Source organism: Piliocolobus tephrosceles, chromosome 13 (assembly GCF_002776525.5).
Source record: "Piliocolobus tephrosceles isolate RC106 chromosome 13, ASM277652v3, whole genome shotgun sequence".
Classification (NCBI taxonomy): Eukaryota; Metazoa; Chordata; class Mammalia; order Primates; family Cercopithecidae; genus Piliocolobus; species Piliocolobus tephrosceles.
This window is the reverse complement of record NC_045446.1, coordinates 8484913-8504754: the sequence shown is the minus strand read 5'-3', so window position 1 is coordinate 8504754 and position 19842 is coordinate 8484913. Positions and strand designations below refer to the sequence as shown.

Sequence of the window (19842 nt, the reverse complement as noted above, 5' to 3'; positions counted from 1 at the left end):
CTCCCAAAGTGCTGGGATTACGGGCTTGAGCCACCGCGCCCGGCTGTTTGTATTTTTTGTAGAGATGGGGTTTCGCTATGTTGTCCAGGCTGGTATTGAACTCCTGGGTTCAAGCGATCCTCCCACCTCTGCCTCCCGAAGTGCTGGGATTACAAGTGTGAGCCACCCTGCCTGGCCAAGGCTTTTCTTTTCTGGGTCTTTTTAGCAGCTCTGGTACATTTGCCCTGTACATTTGCTCCTGTACATTTGCCCCAACCCCTGCTTATAACCAACAGGGCCTTTTAACAAGAGGTCCAGGAGCCCCCAGCTTTGGGTACCAGGTGTGCTTGTGGCTTCTTTCTGAGGTGAGGCCTGAATGTCTGTCATGCTTCAGCTGCCTAAAGGGATCTGTGACCCAGGCGCTCTGAGGCAGGCCCACTACTACAGTCTGCCCTTCCGGCCCCGAGATCTGGATCCCACAATGTCATGATGGGGAAGGTCTGGTGTTCAGATTGCAGTTCAGTCTGTCCTGCCCGCCTCGCTCCCCGCCCCCTGCCCATGTGACGTTTGGATGCTCCCTCACTCGGGGATGCTCCCTCGCTCGGGGTTCTGTTTGTACAGCCACACCAGCCCCTGCTGTTGCCCCGCCCACAGGCTGCACAGGCACTGAAGGTTCACCTGAGGGCCTCACCCCAGGATCGAGGCCGGCCCGAGGCGGGTGGGGGACAGGGTTCAGGGCAGGTGGGGCCATTCCCACCTTGATGGCTTGGAAGCTGAGGTGGTAAAGGTTGAGCATGATGATCTTGTTCTCAGGGGCTGCCATCTGTCTGAGCCTCATATTTCTCATATAAACGGCATATTCTGGGTCAGAGGCAGGCAGATGCTTCCTGTGAGTTCTGGCTCCAGCACAGGACTTACCACTCTGTAAGTGGCTGCTTCCTGGTGACTTTGTTGCTCCTCCTCCCTGGCTTAGGGGAAGGAGCCAACTTGCCTAGTTGCTCTTGAGAGCTGAGACGGCTTTAGGAGCGGGGCATCCCAGAAAGCAGACTTCAGCTTGGTCTTGGGGAGGAGCCTCTGAACCTCCATGCTTTCTCCTCCAGTGGCCAGGGCTGGGACCCCGGCCTGACACCTGCCCCTCCTCTCCCAGAGCATCATCTACTACGTGAGCCGCTCACCAAAGCTGGAGGCGTGGCTCAGCCACGAGGGCATCGCGGCAGCCCTGAGGCCTGTGCGGGCGCCCGGCTATGCCGACTCGGATCCCACCTTCTCTCTGAGTGTGGATGAGGACTATGACCTCCGCCTGTCTGGCCTCTCGCTGCCCTCCTTCTGCGCAGTGCACCTCGAGTGGATCCAGTACTGTGCCTCCCGGCGCAGCCAGGTCAGGCTCCACTACCTGAGGCTGCCACCTGGGGCTGTGGGACCTGGGCTTCCCTGCCTCCCTTCTCCCTATTTGGTTTCCTCTCACTCTGAGCCTCCCTTGGCCTGGGCCCCAGCCCCCACTCCAAGTTCCCTGTCCCAGGTCTGAGCTGGGCTCTGGGACGGGGGTCCTTATGCCACAGCCCGTGGACCAGGATTGGAACTCCCCGCTGGTCACGCTGTGTTTTGGCCTATGTGTGCTGGGCCGCCGGGCCCTGGGGACAGCTTCTCACAGCATGTCTGCAAGGTGAGTGCTTGGGTGTCCCACTGGGCCTACTGCCGTCCCCACCCCACCTCCTCCACGAAGGGCCCTGTGGTCTCTGGCCGCAGTGGCCACAGAAACTGCAGTGGCCTTTCCTATTGGGGTACCTCTTCTCCCATGGGCAGGGCGCTTCCGGGTCATGACTTTGCCTGCTCCTCAGCGCTCTGTGAGAGACATGGGCAGAGATTGGCCTCTTTGTCAAGATGGGGAAACTGAGGCCCAGCGTGAGGAAAGGCCTCTGCTTGGATCACTCTGAAGCCTTACCCCTGGGTCTTCGACACCCCTCTCTTTCCCCTCCCTGTTCTTCCTCCCACTTAGCCTGGAGCCCTTCCTCTACGGCCTGCACGCCCTGTTCAAGGGGGATTTTCGCATCACCTCCCCACGCGACGAGTGGGTCTTTGCCGACATGGACCTGCTTCACCGCGTCGTGGCGCCTGGGGTTCGCATGGCCCTCAAGCTTCACCAGGTGGGGGAGGGGTGTGCCCAGCAGCATGGGCAGGTGGGGAACGAAGCCTCTCTCCAGGGCAGGGGCCACTGACCCCAGTCCCCTGCCCTCCCTACCAGGACCACTTCACGTCCCCAGATGAATATGAGGAGCCAGCAGCCCTATACGATGCCATTGCGGCCAACGAGGAGCGGCTGGTCATCTCACATGAGGGTGACCCGGCATGGCGCAGCGCCATCCTCAGCAACACGCCCTCCCTGCTGGCGCTGCGCCACGTCCTGGATGATGCCTCTGATGAGTACAAGATCATCATGCTCAACCGGCGCCACCTCAGCTTCCGAGTCATCAAGGTTGGGCCGGCCCCACCTGCCCTAAGCCCTGCCCCCAAAACCCCTTGGGCCAGTCCCCTGACCCTGGCATGTGGCTCTCAGGTGAACCGGGAGTGCGTGCGCGGCCTGTGGGCCGGGCAGCAGCAGGAGCTGGTGTTCCTGCGCAACCGCAATCCTGAGCGTGGCAGCATCCAGAATGCCAAGCAGGCGCTTCGCAACATGATCAACTCCTCCTGTGACCAGCCGCTGGGCTACCCCATCTACGTGTCGCCTCTCACCACCTCGCTGGCTGGCAGCCACCCCCAGCTACGGGCACTGTGGGGTGGCCCCATCAGCCTGGGTGCCATTGCCCGCTGGCTCCTGCGCAGCTGGGAGAGGTGAGGCCTCAGGAAGGGGTGACGTGTGGCACGGGAGGAAGCCGAGGTGCAGTACCTCCCTCCTGGGTCTCAGAGGGAGGACGTGCTGGAGCCAGGGCTTGAATCCCAAGAGATGACCCCCTCCCAGAGCTGACCTGCCCCTCCTAGACGTCACCTTACCCCCAGAGCTAACAGTGGCCTTTAGCCGTCAAGCATTGTTGACAACGCACCCTCAAAAGACTCTGCAAAGTAGGTGGCAGCTTCTTAAGAGGGGAGGATCCTGGGGCTCAGAGGTATTAGATGACTTGTCCTGGGGCTGAGGATTCATGCTTGTGAGGACTCTGGCCTCAGCCATGTCTCTCCTGATCCCTTTTCTACCTCCCCACCCCCAGGCTTCACAAGGGCTGTGGTGCCGGCTGCAATAGTGGCGGGAACGTGGATGATTCAGACTGTAGCGGGGGCGGTGGCCTGACCTCCCTCAGCAGTAACCCCCCCATGGCACACCCCACGCCTGAAAACACGGCAGGTGAGCAGGCGAGGCTGGGCTGAACCCGTGGGTGAGAAGTGCAGCCCAGCTGAGGTCTCTGCTGTCTTATCTGTCTCCTACAGGCAATGGTGACCAACCCCTCCCACCAGGCCCTGGCTGGGGGCCGCGGCCCTCCCTGAGTGGCTCTGGTGATGGGCGGCCCCCACCTCTGCTGCAGTGGCCTCCCCCTCGGCTCCCTGGACCACCCCCTGCATCGCCTACCCCCACAGAGGGTCCCCGGACCTCACGGCCCCCTGGCCCTGGTCTCCTCAGTTCTGAGGGCCCCAGTGGGAAGTGGAGCCTGGGGGGCCGGAAGGGGCTGGGAGGATCTGATGGGGAGCCAGCCTCAGGTAGCCCCAAAGGAGGTACCCCCAAATCTCAGGTAAGGCACCTGTGGGAGGGTTGGGTCGCAGAAGGCTAAGGCCTGCTCATCTGCCAACCTCTCTCCCCTCCCCCAGGCGCCTCTAGACCTCAGCCTCAGCCTCAGCCCGGATGTCAGCACTGAGGCCTCACCCCCCAGAGCTGCCCAGAACATTCCTTGCTTGGACAGCAGTGCCCCTGAGAGTGGCACACCTATGGGTGCCCCGGGCGACTGGCCTGCCCCTGTCGAGGAGCGTGAGAGCCCGGCCGCCCAGCCTCTGCTGGAACACCAGTACTGAGCTACGTGGCGCCCACTGGACTTCCTCCTGGGACTCAGTAACGGACCTGCCCTGCTGCCTCTCTGCTGGACCACAGAACTGAGTGGCTTTGGCCTCCGTGTCTGAACCCTGACCTCTGGCTGCCTTGGCCAGAGTACCAAAACTGAATGACCCAGACCTCTGACCTTGACCCCTGATCTCTCTCATCCCCAGTCCAGGGCCTGGGCTACCCAGATGGAGGCAGTCAGCCTCCCAGCCAGACCCTAAGAGCCAAACCATGGGCTGGTCCCTCTTGGAGCCCGTGGTCAGGACCACCTCAGCCCCTGGGCCTGCACTGACAGCAGGGGTGGTCCCCTTGGCCTGGACCTGGGGCCTGAAGTGTGGGAAGGGTGGTTTCTTTATTTCCTTTTTTTTTTGGTTTGTTTTTTTTTTTTTTTTTTTGTGCTTCGGAGACATCAGAGTTAATAACACTATTTTTGATTTTGGTTGGCAGTTTCTTTTTCTACCTAGGAATGGGTACATGATAGTATGGGTGGCCAAGTTGGGATGGACAAGCACACAGAGGGGTGAAGGATGTGGGGCTGAAGTCTGGTAGATATCAAGGGCAGACCAAGGCGGGGTTCAGGTAGAACCGGGTCCTCTTCCCCGCAGGACTGCTCCCTTTTCAAGCCTTTATCTGAGCCATTTCCCACCATATGGCCAGAGACTTCCAGGTCTGGTGGCTCCTACATTTATCAGGCTTGTCCTTGGCAAAAGCCTTTCTCTGGACCTCAGTTGCTCCGAGGCGTAAAGAGATGACACCTGTCTAAGGTGTTTTATGAATAAATGAGAGCGCGCTAGTGGAACCGTTGCCCAGGGCCCAGGGCTTAGCAAGTGCTCCATAAAGTAGTGGCAGATTCTTGAGCATCTGCTGTATACTGGCAGAGAAGTGGACGCTAGCCCTCCGGTTGGTCTGGAAGGCAGGCACAGGTTTCTTAGCCGAGGAACTAGCCTTAGAATCAGCACTGCTCGGGGCTGACCGCCGGCGGGCCTGAAATCCCCGCTGCTGCGCTTCCCGCCACAGATAACGCCCGGCCGGCCCCGCCCCCAACATGGCCCCGCCCCTGGCATGGCCCCGCCCCCAGGCGGAGCCGGCGCCGGGAGCTGTAGCGGGAGAGCGTCAGCGGGACCCCAGCGCGGGCGGCGGCGGCTGGGCGGGAGCCCCAGAGGTACTGGTGGGAGCAAGGGACGGGAGGCACTGCTGTCGGGCCCGTCAGGGGAGAGGGCCTAGCCGTGGGCCCGGGTGATGTGTATGGGAGTGGGGTCCTCGCCACGTTCGCCACCAGCAGCACCCTCCCAACTTCCCTCCGGGCTCCAGTTCAGTCCCGAGTCAATATGTCCAGCCCCCTGTCTCTGACCAGCCGTTCCTACTTCCTCTGTGTGACGGCTTAGCCTGGCCAGCAAACCGGTGAGTGGAGGCGGCGGCTCCTGACTCCTGGTGGCGGCGCTGTGACCCCCCTCCCCCTCAACACTGCAAGTGTGTGCGGGGCTCCCCCTTATTCTGAAGCTCCTTTTCTCCTTAGGCGGCCTCCACCCCAGTCCCTGGCCTGGCCTGGGAGGAAACATCTGTCGCACCCCCTGGCAGCCGAAATGGGGTCATGACCTCCAGATGTGCTGGGAAGTGGCCAGCTCCTCCTCCTGGGGCAGCCAGGCCTTCCGGATCTGTGGGGGCGGGGCCGGCCCTTTCCCCCCACCCCTAGTGACACAGACCCGGAGGAATGTCCTGGCCTCAATGGACCCTGTGTGAAGCTTCGGGGTGGGGGGCAGAGCCCAAGAACACCCCTCAAGGCAGCGCCAGAGCCTGGCATTGAGCCACAGCAAGAGGCAGCCCACAGGCTGGGTGCACACATGCACAGAGCTCACTTCCAAGCATGCAGAGCTCAGCCCGCACAGAGCAGGGCTTGCACAGACCCCCACCCTCATGCCCTCCTACTCCTTCACACACTATAGCCCAGGCAGGAGCACTGGATGTGCCCAGAGCTTGGCTCATGGAGCCAGGGGCTGCACCCGTCACACACAGCTAGCTAGCGACACTCACCTCACTCTTCTCAGTCTCTCAACAGCCTTGGGAGGGGACAGAAATAGTTAACCCCGGGTTTTTGTTTTGTTTTGTTTTTGAGACAGAGTCTCGCTCTGTCGCCCAGGCTGGAGTTTAGTGGTGTGGTCTCGACTCACTGCAACCTCCACCTCCCAGGTTTAAGCGATTCTCCTGCCTCAGCCTCCCGAGTAGCTGGGACTACAGGCACACACCACCACAGCCAGCTAATTTTTGTATTTTTAGTAGAGACAGGGTTTCACTGTGTTGGCCAGGCTGGTCTCGAACTCCTGACCTCCGGTGATCTCCCCCACCTTGGCCTCCGAAAGTGCTGGGCTTACAGGCCTGAGCCACTGCGCCCAGCCAGTTAACCCCATTTTAGAGATGAGAAAACAGAAGCTCAAAGTCAGCATGGGAGTTTATTCAGGAGAAACAAGGTAGAAGGCACCTGGGCTGGGGAGCCGACCCTTGCTTGGTTCTGGAGGCCCCAGGCAAGGGGTGTGTGGAGCCCCTCCTCCACCGGCCCAGCCCTGCATGATGTCGCTGGATGCTGCATAAAGACCCACCATTAGATGCCTGTACCCCCAGTGGAAGGTCCCCAGCTCCCTGTCCTCACTGCCTACTCCATCCAGGTCTTGCCTGGGCGTGGCTTCCCTCAAGTTCTCCCACCAACATTTGCACCTGCCTCTGGCGTCACATTTCCGCACTTAGCAGGTCCCTGGGGCTTTGGGTGTCTCAATCTTGCATCCTGTGAGACCTTGAACCTCAGCCCAACACCCACCTCCCAACACCTACGCACACAGACAGCAGTGGGCAGGTGCAGCCCTGCTTAGGCCCTGAAGATGAACAGACCCAGGCTCAAATCCTAGCTCTGACATGGAATTGCTTCAGGCAAGAGCATCTCCTCTGGACCTCGTTTGACCATCTGTCACATGGGGTTCAGACCTCCCTGTCTGCATCAGTGAGACCAGGTAGGGAGAGGTCCCTATGGGTCCCTGTCATTGTGACTCCTCTTGCGTCCAAGCCTGGACACAGTAGCCTGCAAGAAGGTGAGCTGGCCTGTCCTTCAGGCCAGGGTGACTGGGGTCCCATGACAACTGCTGTGACCCCAGCACCTTCCTCAGGATGTGGGGGCCTGGCAGAGGGCTAGGCCCACAGTTGGGGCTACTTCCTGTGCTGAAGGAAGTCCTCTTGCCATTCCTGCTGCCCTGCCGTTGCCCCCCTGGGAACCCATGTGTCCTTGTGGTATTGAGGCCTTGAGGTCCAGGGCACTGAGATCAGACCTCTCTGGGTGATCAGCTCTCCAGGGACCCTGAAGGAAGTGGGAGGGGCAGGGAGGAAGGTCTCTGGGGACAGGACGTCCTCCCTTTGTTAAGTGGGCAGGACCCAGACACCAGTGGCCCCTGGGTTTCCCGTCCCAGGCAATACAAGTCATCTGTCCAGTTGGGCTAGGTCCTGGTGGGACCCTTACTCTGGGCCCAGGCCAAAGCTAAGGTGTGTGGGTGGCAATTGGGGGACCCTGGAAGCCCCAGGACTGCCCAGGCTCCGGGACCCTCAGGGCCAAGACCCAACAGCCCAGCCTCTAGCCCTGCCCAGCTAAGCCGGGGAGGGGGCTGAAAACCTCAGCCCTAGGCAGACAAGGAAGTGGCCTGGAAAGCGGAAGCAGCTTTGATGGTCTCGGAGGGGGCCGGAAGCCAACGCGGGTGGTGGAGGACCAGGCTGGGGGCCTGGGTTCCTGTTTTTTGCCCAGGCCCCTCTGAACAGCCCCCTCCTCCTTCAGGGCAGGAACTGCTGCCGCAACCTCCGGCTGGGCACCAAACACCCGTGCCCGCCAATGCGGCCCAGCCCCCGGAGAGTCAGGCCCACAGAACATGCCCATGTGGGCTGGCGGTGTGGGGAGCCCTCGGCGGGGCATGGCCCCTGCGTCCACGGATGACCTCTTTGCCCGCAAGCTGCGCCAGCCAGCACGGCCCCCGCTGACACCGCACACCTTCGATCCGAGGCCAGTCCGGGGCCCGCTCCTGCGCAGCGGCAGTGATGCAGGTGAGGCCAGACCCCCCACGCCAGCCAGCCCCCGTGCCCGTGCCCACAGCCACGAAGAGGCCAGCCGCCCTGCAGCCACTTCCACCCGGCTCTTCACTGACCCGCTGGCACTGCTGGGGCTGCCAGCCGAGGAACCAGAGCCTGCCTTCCCGCCAGTGCTTGAGCCTCGATGGTTTGCCCACTATGACGTGCAAAGCCTGCTCTTTGATTGGGCTCCGAGGTCTCAGGGGACGGGGAGCCACTCAGAGGCCAGCTCTGGGACCCTGGCTTCAGCGGAGGACCAGGCTGCCAGCTCGGACCTGCTGCATGGGGCACCTGGCTTTGTGTGTGAGCTCGGGGGTGAGGGTGAGCTAGGCCTGGGTGGACCAGCATCCCCACCTGTGCCCCCTGCACTGCCCAACGCGGCCGTGTCCATCCTGGAGGAGCCACAGAACCGAACCTCGGCCTACAGCCTGGAGCACGCAGACCTGGGTGCTGGCTACTACCGCAAGTACTTCTATGGCAAAGGTGAGGAAAGGCAGTTCCAGGGAGGGGAGGAGGGGTGCTGAAGAAAAGGTCCCTGTCACCTGCAGTGCACACAGTAGGGCTCATGAACTGTCCATTTTCTGTAAAGTCCCTGGCCCTGGGAGGGCTCAAGAGCTGAGCTGGGGTCCTTCTGGACCCACTTTCAACGACCTTCTTAAGGCTAATCCCTGGCCCCTCACCCCCAGCCAGGGCTAGTCGTTCTGCCTCCATCTGGTTCAGCCTGGGGAGAGATTCCCTATGGGCATTTCTGTGGGGTGAAAACTCAGGCCCCAAAGCCCTGCATCCGTGAACCTTGTTCTCACCTGCACTGCAGAGAGGGCTCCAGGACACAGAAGACAGAATGGGGGCGTGGTGGGCGGGGCCAAGGCAGGATTTAGGCCTGGGAGCTGGCCGCGTGGATCTAGGTCTGGGTCTGGGTCCGGGTCCACGTCTGGATCAGGGTTGAGATCAAGATGTTGAGCTCAGGGCTACAGAGGGGCGGGACTTAGTCTACGGCCAGCATTTGGTGGTGAGATGAAGCGTAGGGCGGAGCTTAGTGATGCGCGTGGTCGAGCGGGGGCGGGGCTGCCAGCGGGCGGAACCAATCATTTTCTTCGGCGCGGTCCCCCAGAACATCAGAACTTCTTCGGGATGGACGAGTCGCTGGGCCCGGTGGCAGTGAGCCTGCGGCGGGAGGAGAAGGAGGGCAGCGGAGGGGGCACCCTGCACAGCTACCGCGTCATCGTGCGGACCACGCAGGTGAGCTGGGATCGCGGGATCAGGACGTGGGTTGCCTCCCCGACACCCTGTATGCATCCTGAGTTCCCCTACACCCCTTCCTCAGCTCCGGACTCTCCGTGGCACCATCTCGGAGGACGCGTTGCCGCCGGGGCCCCCACGGGGTCTGTCCCCAAGGAAACTTCTGGAGCATGTGGCGCCGCAGCTGAGCCCCAGCTGCCTGCGCCTGGGCTCAGCTTCACCCAAGGTACCACGGACGCTGCTCACACTGGATGAGCAAGTGGTGAGTGACCGGCCGCGGAGCCCACAGCCGTTTAACTGGCCCTAGTCTGAACCCAGCCTGCCCAGCTCCCAAACCCCTAGCCTTGACCCTGATCCTGGGCTGGGTGGTGACCCCAGGAGAGCTAGCTTTTCAGAGAGAAAGTATCAGAGGTCATCTGGAACCTTGCTTCTCAAAGTGAGCTCTGTAGACCTCTGTAGACCAGCAGTATCCACATCATCTAGAAATGCAGATTCTGGGGCCCCAGCCCAGACCATCTGAATCAGAGTCTGCTCTTTATTTATTTATGTATTTATTTAGAGATGGAGTCTCGCTCTGTCACCCAGGCTGGAGTGCAATGGTGCAATCTCAGCTCACTGCAACCTCCACCTCCCGGGTTCAAGCGATTCTCCTGCCTCAGCCTCCCGAGTAGCTGGGATTACAGGTGCGCACCACCACGCCCAGCTAAGTTTTGTATTTGCAGTAGAGACGGGGTTTTACCATGTTGGCCACACTGGTTTCGAACTCCTGACCTTGTGATCTGCCCACCTCCACCTCCCAAAGTGCTGGGATTACAGGCATGAGCCACTGCACTCAGCCCAGAGTCTGCATTTTAAAAAGATCTTTACAGCCCTAGATGCCCTGGTCTGACTCACCCCACCGGTCCTGCAGTTCCCGCATCATTCCTGGCCAATTTCCCCCACAGCTCCTGCTGGGTTTCCTCTTACATGTGGTGCTCCAGCTTCCTGGAGCGGCTCCTTCCATCCCCCACTCCATGCTGAAAGCTGCCTATTGGCTGAGTCTCCTCTGTGTCATTCAACCCATCAGTCATTCAACAAACATTTCTTAGACCTTCTTGGTGCCAGGCCTCAGACTGGATGCTGGGGACAGGTCTAGACCAGGTGCTTTGCTTGAGTAGCTCACAGCTGGGTGGGAGAAGGAGACCCAGAGAGAACTGCTGAAATACAGGAGCAGGATAACACTGAAAGGGGAATGTTGAGGGCTCCATGGGCCACAAGGGTAGTGCTGAGAGCCCTTCTTTGGCCAGGGTTTTCCAGGAGGGAGAACTTTGCTCCAGCCTGGATAAGCAGGTGTTTTCCAGTCAGAAGGAGTAACTTGTGCAAAGCCTTGGAGAATGAGAGCATGGCACAGTAGGCAGTCAGTTCCGCGTGGCTGGGGTCGGGAATGTGGTGAGGGCTGGGGAGAAGCTTGCATTTGTTACCATGGGCACTGGGGAGCCATGGAGGGATCCAGTGCAGATCTGAGAGGGGCAACTCTCTGGCTGCAGCATGGGGACTAGACTGTATGGGGCGGGGAGGCCAGGCTGAAGGCTGTTGCAGTTGCCCAGGCTGGACACAGTGGCATCGATAATGGAGGTGAAGAGGAGGTGACCCAAGAGGGACGGGGTAGTCATGTGGCTGACTGGAAGAGGTGAAGTGCTAGGATTCCCCAGCTTCTTGGCCCCCAGGAGTGGTGCTTTAAGGAGGAGGAGCAGGGTGGAGGAGTCACAGCAAGGTAAGACATTAGGCAGCTGGAGAAAAGGGCCTGGGGTTTGGTAGGCTGGTCTGAGTGGGAGGCAGAGATGGGGGTGTCATGCCTGCTGCAGCCAGGGAGTGGGAGGAGCATGGGTGGAGAAGAGGCCCAAGCAGAAGAGGACGGGGTCCCTGGGGCCCTAGGCAAGGTGAGTTTCCAGCTATCCTCAGTGCCAACTGCGGCCGGGAGGGTGCCAGGATGAGGCCACATCTGCGGTCCATATGGGGAGTGGGAGGTGCAGGGGGTTGGAAGGAATGAAATGGAAGTGGGGACTGTGAGTGCAGACAAGTTTAGTTGTAGAAAAGGGAGGTGACTGCTGGAGGGAGCCTGTGCTGTTTGGAGGAGCTCAGAGCACCTTGAGCTGGGCACAGTTATCCAGTTATCCGCAGAGGGAAGAGCCAGGAACAGAGGGCACAGAAACGAGAGCATGGGGGGCAGAGGTGGTGCCTGGCTCAAGGCCTGAAGGGGCTGGGGTGGGGGTGCTTTGGATTCAGGGGTGGAGAGGACAGTCCAGCCTTGAGATGAGGAGGATGATAATGTGTATGTTTATTGGAAGGGTTCTTTCTGTGAATCACCTTCTCTACTGCCACATGGGAACCAGCCTCCTCCCATCCCTTCCTGCCTGTGCCCTCCCAAGCACGAGGAGCACAACAGACTGTACCCACCTGACAGGCAAGGACGCAAGTGGCTCAGAGACGGCTGGCGCTCAGCCCCCAGGCCAGCGTCACATCCATTCCCTAAGAGCTGGTGGGGTGGGGCTGTGGGGGACTGAGACCTATGCCTTCTGTCTCCTACCCACAGCTGAGTTTCCAGCGCAAGGTGGGCATCCTGTACTGCCGGGCGGGCCAGGGCTCGGAGGAGGAGATGTACAACAACCAGGAGGCGGGACCAGCCTTCATGCAGTTTCTCACCTTGCTGGGCGATGTGGTGCGGCTCAAAGGCTTTGAGAGTTACCGGGCCCAACTAGACACCAAAAGTGAGGCCCAGGGGCAGGAGGGATGGGAGCAGATCTGTGCTGAGGGGTGAGCATGAATGGCCTTGTCACTCCTTTGTCCATACAATCCTGGGGCTGGGGGCTGGAGAGTTCTTTGTGTGAGCTGAGGATCTGAGTCAGGGCTATAAGGGTCAAGCTATGGGCTGAGAGGAGGGGCTGGGACTGTCCCTCAAGGCCCAAGTACCCTACTGCCTGAGCTAGGGCTAAAGTGGTTTGGGGGCACTACCCCTCCACCAAACACATTCCAGCAGCTCAGCCTCATGGAAGAGAGGTGCCCCTGCCTCCCTGGTGGAAGGGGCCCCAGGACCCCTGGGAGGTGTTGTACTGAGCACCCCGTGCCTGCCTTTCACTTTCCCAGCATGCCACACATGCTTGGGCCTGGAGTGACACCTCTTCTCCTAGGACACCTGACCCTGGCCTCTCTGAGACCCCTTCTCATTTCTGTCTTCATTCTATTTCAACGCTCCCATCCTGACCCCCCTTCACTCTGGCATGGGGCTGGAGCCTGTGGAGGGAGGGGAGGAGGGGCACCCAGGGATGAGGCCCTTGGATCTCACTGGCTGGGCATTGGCTGGTGGCATGACTGGTTGTCCACTTGCTGTTTGGGGCACAGAGGCTCCTGTGTGCAGACAGGAATGGCAAGTTCAAGTCACTCAGATTCCCCTTGTTTTCTCCTTCTGTATCCCTGACTCCCTGGCCACAGCGGATTCCACAGGCACACACTCCCTCTACACCACGTACCAGGACCACGAGATCATGTTCCATGTGTCCACGATGCTGCCTTACACCCCCAACAACCAGCAGCAGGTGTGAGGGGGACCAGCGTGGGGGTGGGGCTTCCGGGAACCATGGAGGGCCCTGCATGGTCCATGACATTTGAGCTTTGGCTGGAGCTCTGTTGGCCCCAACAACCCGCCCCTCTGGTGGCCCCTTTCCAAAGACAAACACCCTAGGTCTTCACCAGGGGCAGTGGGGGAGCCATTGGTGTCTTGGCTTTCTCCTGCTTGAATAAGGAGGGGTTTGGGGCACGGAAGGCCTCATCACGAGCCCCAGCTATCCAACCCCCAGCTCCTGCGGAAGCGTCACATTGGCAACGACATCGTGACAATCGTGTTCCAAGAGCCTGGCAGCAAGCCCTTCTGCCCCGCCACCATCCGCTCACACTTCCAACACGTGTTCCTAGTGGTGCGGGCACACGCGCCCTGCACACCGCACACCTCCTACAGGTGGGCACCGGTGTGGTCCCAGGTCTCCCGTGGGCATGGCGTCCTGCTGCCCCTCACTTCCACCACCCTTCCCGCAGGGTGGCCGTGAGCCGCACCCAGGACACCCCAGCCTTCGGGCCAGCTCTGCCTGCTGGCGGAGGCCCCTTCGCGGCCAACGCCGACTTCCGCGCCTTCCTGCTGGCCAAGGCGCTGAATGGCGAGCAGGCGGCCGGCCACGCACGCCAGTTCCACGCCATGGCCACACGCACCCGCCAGCAGTACCTGCAAGACCTGGCCACCAACGAAGTGACCACTACGTCGCTGGACTCGGCTTCACGCTTCGGCCTGCCTTCCCTAGGTGGGAGGCGCCGGGCAGCCCCTCGGGGCCCGGGAGCCGAGCTGCAGGCAGCAGGCTCACTGGTGTGGGGTGTGCGCGCTGCGTCCGGGGCGCGGGTCGCCGCCGGGGCTCAGGCGAGCGGCCCCGAAGGCGCCGAGGTGCCCTGCCTGCTGGGCATCTCGGCCGAGGCTCTGGTGCTAGTGGCGCCGCGGGACGGCCGCGTAGTGTTCAATTGCGCCTGTCGCGACGTGCTGGCCTGGACCTTCTCCGAGCAGCAACTGGACTTGTACCACGGCCGCGGGGAGGCGATCACGCTGCGCTTCGACGGGTGCCCCGGCCAAGCCGTGGGCGAGGTGGTGGCGCGCATGCAGGTGAGCCTGAGCGGGAAACTGGGGCACCTGCGCGCGGCGGGGCGGAGCCTGCTTTGGATCCCTCCTCCGCCTTTGTCCCCCACTCCTGCGGAAAGGAAAGTCGAAGAGGGCAGAGCCAGCCCTGGGGTTTGGCAAGGCCGGAACTGGTGCCCTCGAGTAAGCGACTTCTGGTCCTCATCCCTCGGGCGGTGGCACACGCGACCCTCGGGGGCTGTGGAACGTTCCGAGTGGCCTGGGACGAAGTCCATGGGGCGGGCACTGGGGAGGCCCCACCTCCCGGCAGCCCCGCCCACTCGCCCCGCCCCGCCCTCAGCTGGTGAGCCGCGGCTGCGAGACCCGCGAGCTGGCGCTGCCCCGCGACGGTCAAGGCCGCCTGGGCTTCGAGGTGGACGTCGAGGGCTTCGTCACGCACGTGGAGCGCTTCACGTTCGCCGAGACGGCGGGACTGCGGCCTGGGGCGCGCCTGCTGCGCGTGTGCGGCCAGACGCTGCCGAGTCTCCGGCCCGAGGCTGCTGCCCAGCTGCTGCGCTCGGCGCCCAAGGTCTGCGTCACCGTCCTGCCCCCCGACGAGAGCGGCCGGCCCCGCAGGTCAGGGTGCCGGGGACGCGGGGAGGTGGGAGGGCCGGCAGTTGGCCACCGCGCAGTCTGTGCCTCCCGGGTCGCCATCAGCAGTTTCAGGAACCCCGTGTGGATACCTTTCCTTTTAGAAAGAATCTCCGGTCTCTTAGCCCGTCTGAACCTTTCTCTCTCTCTCTCTCCCCTCTCTCCCTCTCTCTCTCTCTCTCTCCCCTCTTCCTGTCTTCTCTCTCCTCTGTCTTCCCGCTCCTCTCTTATTTTCTTTTTTTTTTTTTGAGACGAAGTTTCACTCTTGTTGCCCAAGCTGGAGTGCAGTGGCGTGATCTTGGCTTATTGCAATCTCCGCCTCCCGGATTCAAGCAATTCCCCTGCCTCAGCCTGTCTTGTAGCTGGGATTACAGGCACGCACCACCACGGCCAGCTAATTTTTTGTACTTGTAGTAGAGACGGAGTTTCACCATGTTGGCCAGGCTGGTCTCGAACTCCTGACCTCAGGTGCTCCACCCGCCTCGCCCTCCCAAAGTTCTGGGATTAAAGGCGTGAGCCACCACGCCCTGAACCTCTTTCTTCATGTGTAGAATGGGACCGGTTAAGCGCGTTGCTCCCACTGCTTAAAAGATCAAATAGCCCCGACTATCTGTTTTTTTTTCTTTTTAAAGTGTTGACACCTGCCCCCCTGCCACCACCACACACATTACACACTATTGATAACTTCCTGTGCTAAGCCAGGGGTAGGCAAACATTTTCTGTAAATGGCCAAATAATAAATATTTTAGGCTTTCTGGACCATCTGGTCTCTGCCGCAGCTACTCTGTCGTTGTAGGTAAATGAATAAATAAATGTGCCTGTATCTCGCTAAAACTTTACAGACACTGAAATTTGGATTTTATATGATTTTCACTTATCATGAAATATTATTTTGATTTTTCCACTAGTTAAAAATGTAAAATCCGGACTGGGCGTGGTGGCTCACACCTGTAATCCCAGCACTTTGGGAGGCTGAGGCAAGTGGATCACCTGAGGTCAGGAGTTCGAGACCAGCCTGGCCAACATGGTGAAACCTGTCTCTACTAAAAATACAAAAATTAGCCAGGCATGATGGCAGACGCCTGTAATCCCAGCTACTCGGGAGGCTGAGGCAGGAGAATCACTTGAACCCAGGAGGCGGAGGAGGTTGCAGTGAGCTGTGATCACGCCACTGCACTCCAGCCTGGGCAACAAAAGCAAAACTCCATCTCAAAAAAAAAAAAAAGGTAAAATCCATGCTTAGCTTGCAGTACAGCAGCTGGCACATCTGCTTTAGAAAAGAAAAGGAAAAGGCACAGGTTGGATTTGGCTACAGACAGTACTTTTGGGATTTAAGCAATTTAAACATCTTATTTAAACCCTCACAGCACACTAGGAGGTTGGTACTGTTATCCCCATTTCACAGATGGAGAAATTGACGTTCAGAGTGATTTGCTTGGGATATACAGGGGCAGCACTGGAATCTGAACCATGGTCTGGAAAAATGGCCAGTAACCAGGCAGTCATTTTTCACTGTTGTCTGGAAGCTGGGGAGCTCTCCTGCTCCTGGTAGTGCGCTGGGCTGGGGGTGGGGCTGGTGATGCAGGACGCTGGGGACTGGGGAAGTCCTGCCTGACCCTGTCTCCCTCCACAGGAGTTTTTCGGAGCTGTACATGCTGTCTCTGCAGGAGCCCAGCCGGCGGGGGGCCCCAGAGCCTGTGCAGGATGAGGTCCAGGGGGTGACCCTGTTGCCCACCACAAAACAGCTGCTGCACCTGTGCCTGCAAGATGGTGGCAGTCCTCCAGCGCCTGGGGATCTGGCTGAGGAGAGGACCGAGTTCCTGCACAGCCAGAACTCATTGTCACCACGCAGGTGCACATTCTTGGCCTTCCCTCTCCTCCAGGCCTCTGGGAAAGCGGCTTCCCTTTCTGAGCCACCCCTGCTCTCCCCAGCTCCCTGTCAGATGAGGCCCCAGTCCTGCCCAACACCACCCCGGACCTCCTCCTGGCCACCACGGCCAAGCCATCAGTACCCAGTGCTGACAGTGAGGCACCCCTGACCCAGGTGAGCAGAAACCAGGCTCTGGAGCCCGGTGGCACAGTGGTGACAGTGGGCATCACTGAATCTGTATCCACTTCTGTCGCACAGGACGGGCCGGGCAGTCCCAGTGGCTCTGAGGACAAGGGCAACCCGGCTCCAGAGCTGAGGGCCTCCTTTCTGCCACGTACCTTGTCTCTGCGGAACTCCATCAGCAGGAGTGAGTCCGGACCCAGGAGAGCAGGGGAGGGGTCGGGGGGTGCTTCTGGGCTTCCCCAGCTCAGCCTGCTCCTTGTGCCCACAGTCATGTCAGAGGCAGGCAGTGGGACCCTGGAGGATGAGTGGCAGGCCATCTCGGAGATCGCCTCCACTTGCAACACCATTCTGGAGTCGCTGTCCCGAGAGGGTGAGGCCACCAGGGTGCTGCAGTAAGCCTGGGCAGCGCTCTTGCCCCCTTTCTGACGTGCCCACCTGATCCCTCTGTCCCCACAGGACAGCCCATCCCAGAGAGCGGAGACCCTAAGGGAACTCCAAAGTCTGATGCTGAGTAAGCTCCCCAACTCCCCACAGCCGCTTTACCTGCCCACATGACCCCCCACTTCATGCCTGTCCGCTGGGGTGGAGCTCTGTCCCGGCTCTGCTGCCACATACGCCTAGAAGACCGGCGGGGCCCCTCTCATTAGGTGGGGCTGAGAGTCAGCTGGTGCGCTGCGCCCTGCCTTGGTCCTGCTGAGTCTTGACCCCCATGTCCTCAGGCCAGAGCCTGGGAACCTCTCAGAGAAGGTCTCTCACTTGGAGTCCATGCTCAGGAAGCTGCAGGAGGACCTGCAGAAGGTGAGGGGTGGGCTGGGCTTGAGGGGAGTCACAGGGTTGCCCCAGGAAAGGGGCTGGCGGCTCTGACTCTTGTCTTCCCCGGCCACCCCAGGAGAAGGCGGACAGGGCAGCCCTGGAGGAGGAGGTGCGGAGCCTGAGACATAACAACCGACGGCTGCAGGCAGAGTCTGAGAGCGCAGCCACACGCCTGCTCCTGGCCTCCAAGCAGCTGGGCTCTCCCACCGCTGACCTGGCCTGAGCCACCTGGGACCACCTGGGCCCCTGAGGGCACCGTGGTCACACTGGGCCCTTCTCAGGAACTCTCCCTGCGCAGAGGCGCGTCTTAGCACTGCCCCCTCCGCAGCCCCTTATTGGGTGGCCTCCACCCCTTCCCTGTTTGTAAATATTCTGTGGAGAAAAGAGGACTTCAGGGAGTAAAGAAGCCACTGCTGTCTGCGTCTGAATATGTGTCCAAGATAGGGCAGGGCAAGGGGTTTTGCCTCCAGAGGCCCCAGCCAAACTCCTTGGAGCAGTCAAGACGGGCCCCGGGAACACTGGCTCAGAGATGGGCTGGCACTCGCTGAGGGGTTCCTGAGGCCAGGCCACTGCTTGGCTTCTCTCCCATAACGTTTATTTGGTTCTGCGGGGAAGCGGGTGGCCACAGCCCACACCTACCCTGGCCATGCATCACAAGGCCCTGCACCTCGGTGCAGGCCTCATTCTTCTCTCTGAAGCCACTGAGCTCCCAGGCCTCGTCCTCTCTCCACCCACCTGGCCACTTCTTGCAGGGCCCAATTCCAGAGGCGGTGGCATCTCCGCCTCAGTTGACTGGGGCTGTTTCCGTGTCCTGGAGGAAATGGGCCCTTGACCCGCTTCTCTCCTCACCAGCCTATGGTCCTCTAAGTGGCATCATCAGGTCCAAACTTGGACTTTGTCTAAATCCTTTGTTTTCTGGACCTGAGACCCAGACAGGGCAGACTTGCCCAGCATGTCATGCCTATTCCAGTCCCTTCCTAGGCTGGCTGAAGCTCCATGGTGAGACCTAGGCCCTGGGTCTGTTAACTTAGGTGCTGGCAGGATGAGCTAGGCTCTGAGAAACACAGCATCTGAGGATCAGGAAGGCTTCATGGAGGAGGTAATGAGGGCTGAGTTTTGAAGGTTGGGTAGGAGTTCACCAGGCAGAGACATCAGAGGTATCCTGGTAGGACCAGTCTGGCTGGGGCCTGTTGGACTAGAGCCAAGGCACACACAGGAATCCACCGTCAAAGAAGCCAGATCAGAAAGGGTTGTGAAGGTGCACTAGGGATCGTGGATTAGCAGTTCCCAAGACTGCCAGTTTTTCCTGGTTGTGGACTAGTGTGGAAGGCTCTGGTCACTGAGGGTGTGTCTGCAGAAAACTAGGATCTGGTCATGTGGTTGATGTTCGGAGGGAGATTGATGGGGTGAGATCTGGATGTCAGAGCTCTTTGGCTGCAAGGAGGCAGCTGTAGCCACAGTCCAGTGGGAGGTATAGTGGTGACTTAAACTCAGTGATAGCAGTGACAGTGGGGAGAAGTGGGCAGGTTTTCCAGGACCTCGTGGAAAGACTGGATGCAAGTTACTAAGGGAAGAGTTGTGGCATCTACAGTAGTGGCCAGGTTTCCGGCTGGAGCCCCTGGAAGGTGGCAGGGCCAGGGATGACACGGAAAAGGAGAGGCAGACTGGGGATGGCTGAGGTCATTTGGAACAGGGTGTTTGAGAGGCCCGAGGACGTCAGAGTGGAGATGTCCAGGGGCTGGTGCGCAGAGGAGAGAGGTCTGGGCTGGATACGAGGACTTGGAGCTGGTGAGCCATGAGCATGATGGGATCATTCAGGAATGAGAGAAGGACCAGGAGAGGTCTTCCGTGGGTAACGGGAGGAAGCGGGACGGAGAAAGCCAAGGCGAGGGAGGCGCAGCCTGGGCTGCATGGCCTGGGCTCCCTGGTTTCCCTCTGCCTCGGGTCGGGGACCTCCGGTCGGGGTCCCTGCGCAGCTCAGCAGTCGGCTTCCTCAGCTTAGGAGCCTTCTCACCCCGCCCGTTTCCTTCCCGGCCCCGCCTCCCAGAGACTACACCGCAGCTTCGCCCGGGTCCTGACCGGGCCACCGCGAGCCCGGGCTCCGCCCCTCGCGTAGGCGTTCCGCCGAGGCCCGCCCTCGCTCCAGGCCCCGCCCCTGGCCGTCCCCAGCGAGCCAGAGCCCCGGGGCAAGCTCCACTTCCTCGATGCAGTCGGCCAGCAGTTTCGCAGACGCTGGCCATCGGAGCCTGCACCCAGGGCCGTTTGTGTTCCTAGGAAACTCGCTGACTTTTGGGACGCGTCCCGCTGACGGTAACTCCTTTTCCCCTGCTATTGTACTCCCGCAACAGTGCGAAGCCCAGAGGA

The 19842-nt window shown here is 60.5% G+C and overlaps 2 protein-coding genes across 13 annotated transcripts in view; both read left to right on the top strand.

Moving 5' to 3' along the window:
• PCNX3 (pecanex 3) overlaps positions 1 to 4436 on the top strand; it is a 26586-nt gene extending 22150 nt beyond the window's left edge. For 7 of the 8 annotated variants that reach the window (XM_023186511.2, XM_023186510.2, XM_023186513.2 and 4 more), the window contains exons 28-35: positions 1127 to 1357; positions 1539 to 1642; positions 1976 to 2123; positions 2222 to 2452; positions 2534 to 2808; positions 3180 to 3313; positions 3397 to 3695; positions 3772 to 4436. In XM_023186511.2, the coding sequence (XP_023042279.1) occupies positions 1127 to 1357; positions 1539 to 1642; positions 1976 to 2123; positions 2222 to 2452; positions 2534 to 2808; positions 3180 to 3313; positions 3397 to 3695; positions 3772 to 3972 (1623 nt within the window). In that variant the 3' untranslated portion in view covers positions 3973 to 4436. Of the gene's footprint in view, positions 1 to 1126; positions 1358 to 1538; positions 1643 to 1782; positions 1952 to 1975; positions 2124 to 2221; positions 2453 to 2533; positions 2809 to 3179; positions 3314 to 3396; positions 3696 to 3771 lie in introns of those variants that run through there. The other variant, XM_023186516.2, reaches the window with a different exon arrangement.
• Positions 4437 to 5038: 602 nt separating this feature from the next.
• SIPA1 (signal-induced proliferation-associated 1) lies at positions 5039 to 17896 on the top strand. 5 transcript variants are annotated; one of them, XM_023186518.1, is made up of 16 exons: positions 5039 to 5159; positions 7806 to 8575; positions 9204 to 9331; positions 9417 to 9593; positions 11904 to 12078; positions 12800 to 12903; positions 13165 to 13322; positions 13400 to 14009; positions 14323 to 14597; positions 16246 to 16464; positions 16545 to 16656; positions 16741 to 16849; positions 16934 to 17035; positions 17122 to 17176; positions 17385 to 17463; positions 17555 to 17896. In XM_023186518.1, exons 2-16 carry the CDS (start codon positions 7897 to 7899, stop codon positions 17699 to 17701), a joined length of 3129 nt encoding a protein of 1042 aa, XP_023042286.1. In that variant the 5' UTR covers positions 5039 to 5159; positions 7806 to 7896; the 3' UTR covers positions 17702 to 17896. The 5 variants fall into 5 exon arrangements, with proteins under 5 accessions (XP_023042286.1, XP_023042287.1, XP_023042288.1 ...); XM_023186519.2 differs by lacking the exon at positions 5039 to 5159 and adding an exon at positions 5175 to 5398; XM_023186520.2 differs by lacking the exon at positions 5039 to 5159 and adding an exon at positions 6303 to 6916.
• The last annotated feature ends 1946 nt before the right edge of the window (positions 17897 to 19842 follow it).

Coding starts and splice junctions, on each gene's coding strand:
- SIPA1 (XM_023186518.1), top strand. CDS start 7,897: ATGCCCATGTGGGCTGGCGGTGTGGGGAGCCCTCGGCGGGGCATGGCC. Junction 14,598..16,245: donor GAGAGCGGCCGGCCCCGCAG/GTCAGGGTGCCG, acceptor CTCCCTCCACAG/GAGTTTTTCGGAGCTGTACA. Junction 16,850..16,933: donor GCGGAACTCCATCAGCAGGA/GTGAGTCCGGAC, acceptor TTGTGCCCACAG/TCATGTCAGAGGCAGGCAGT.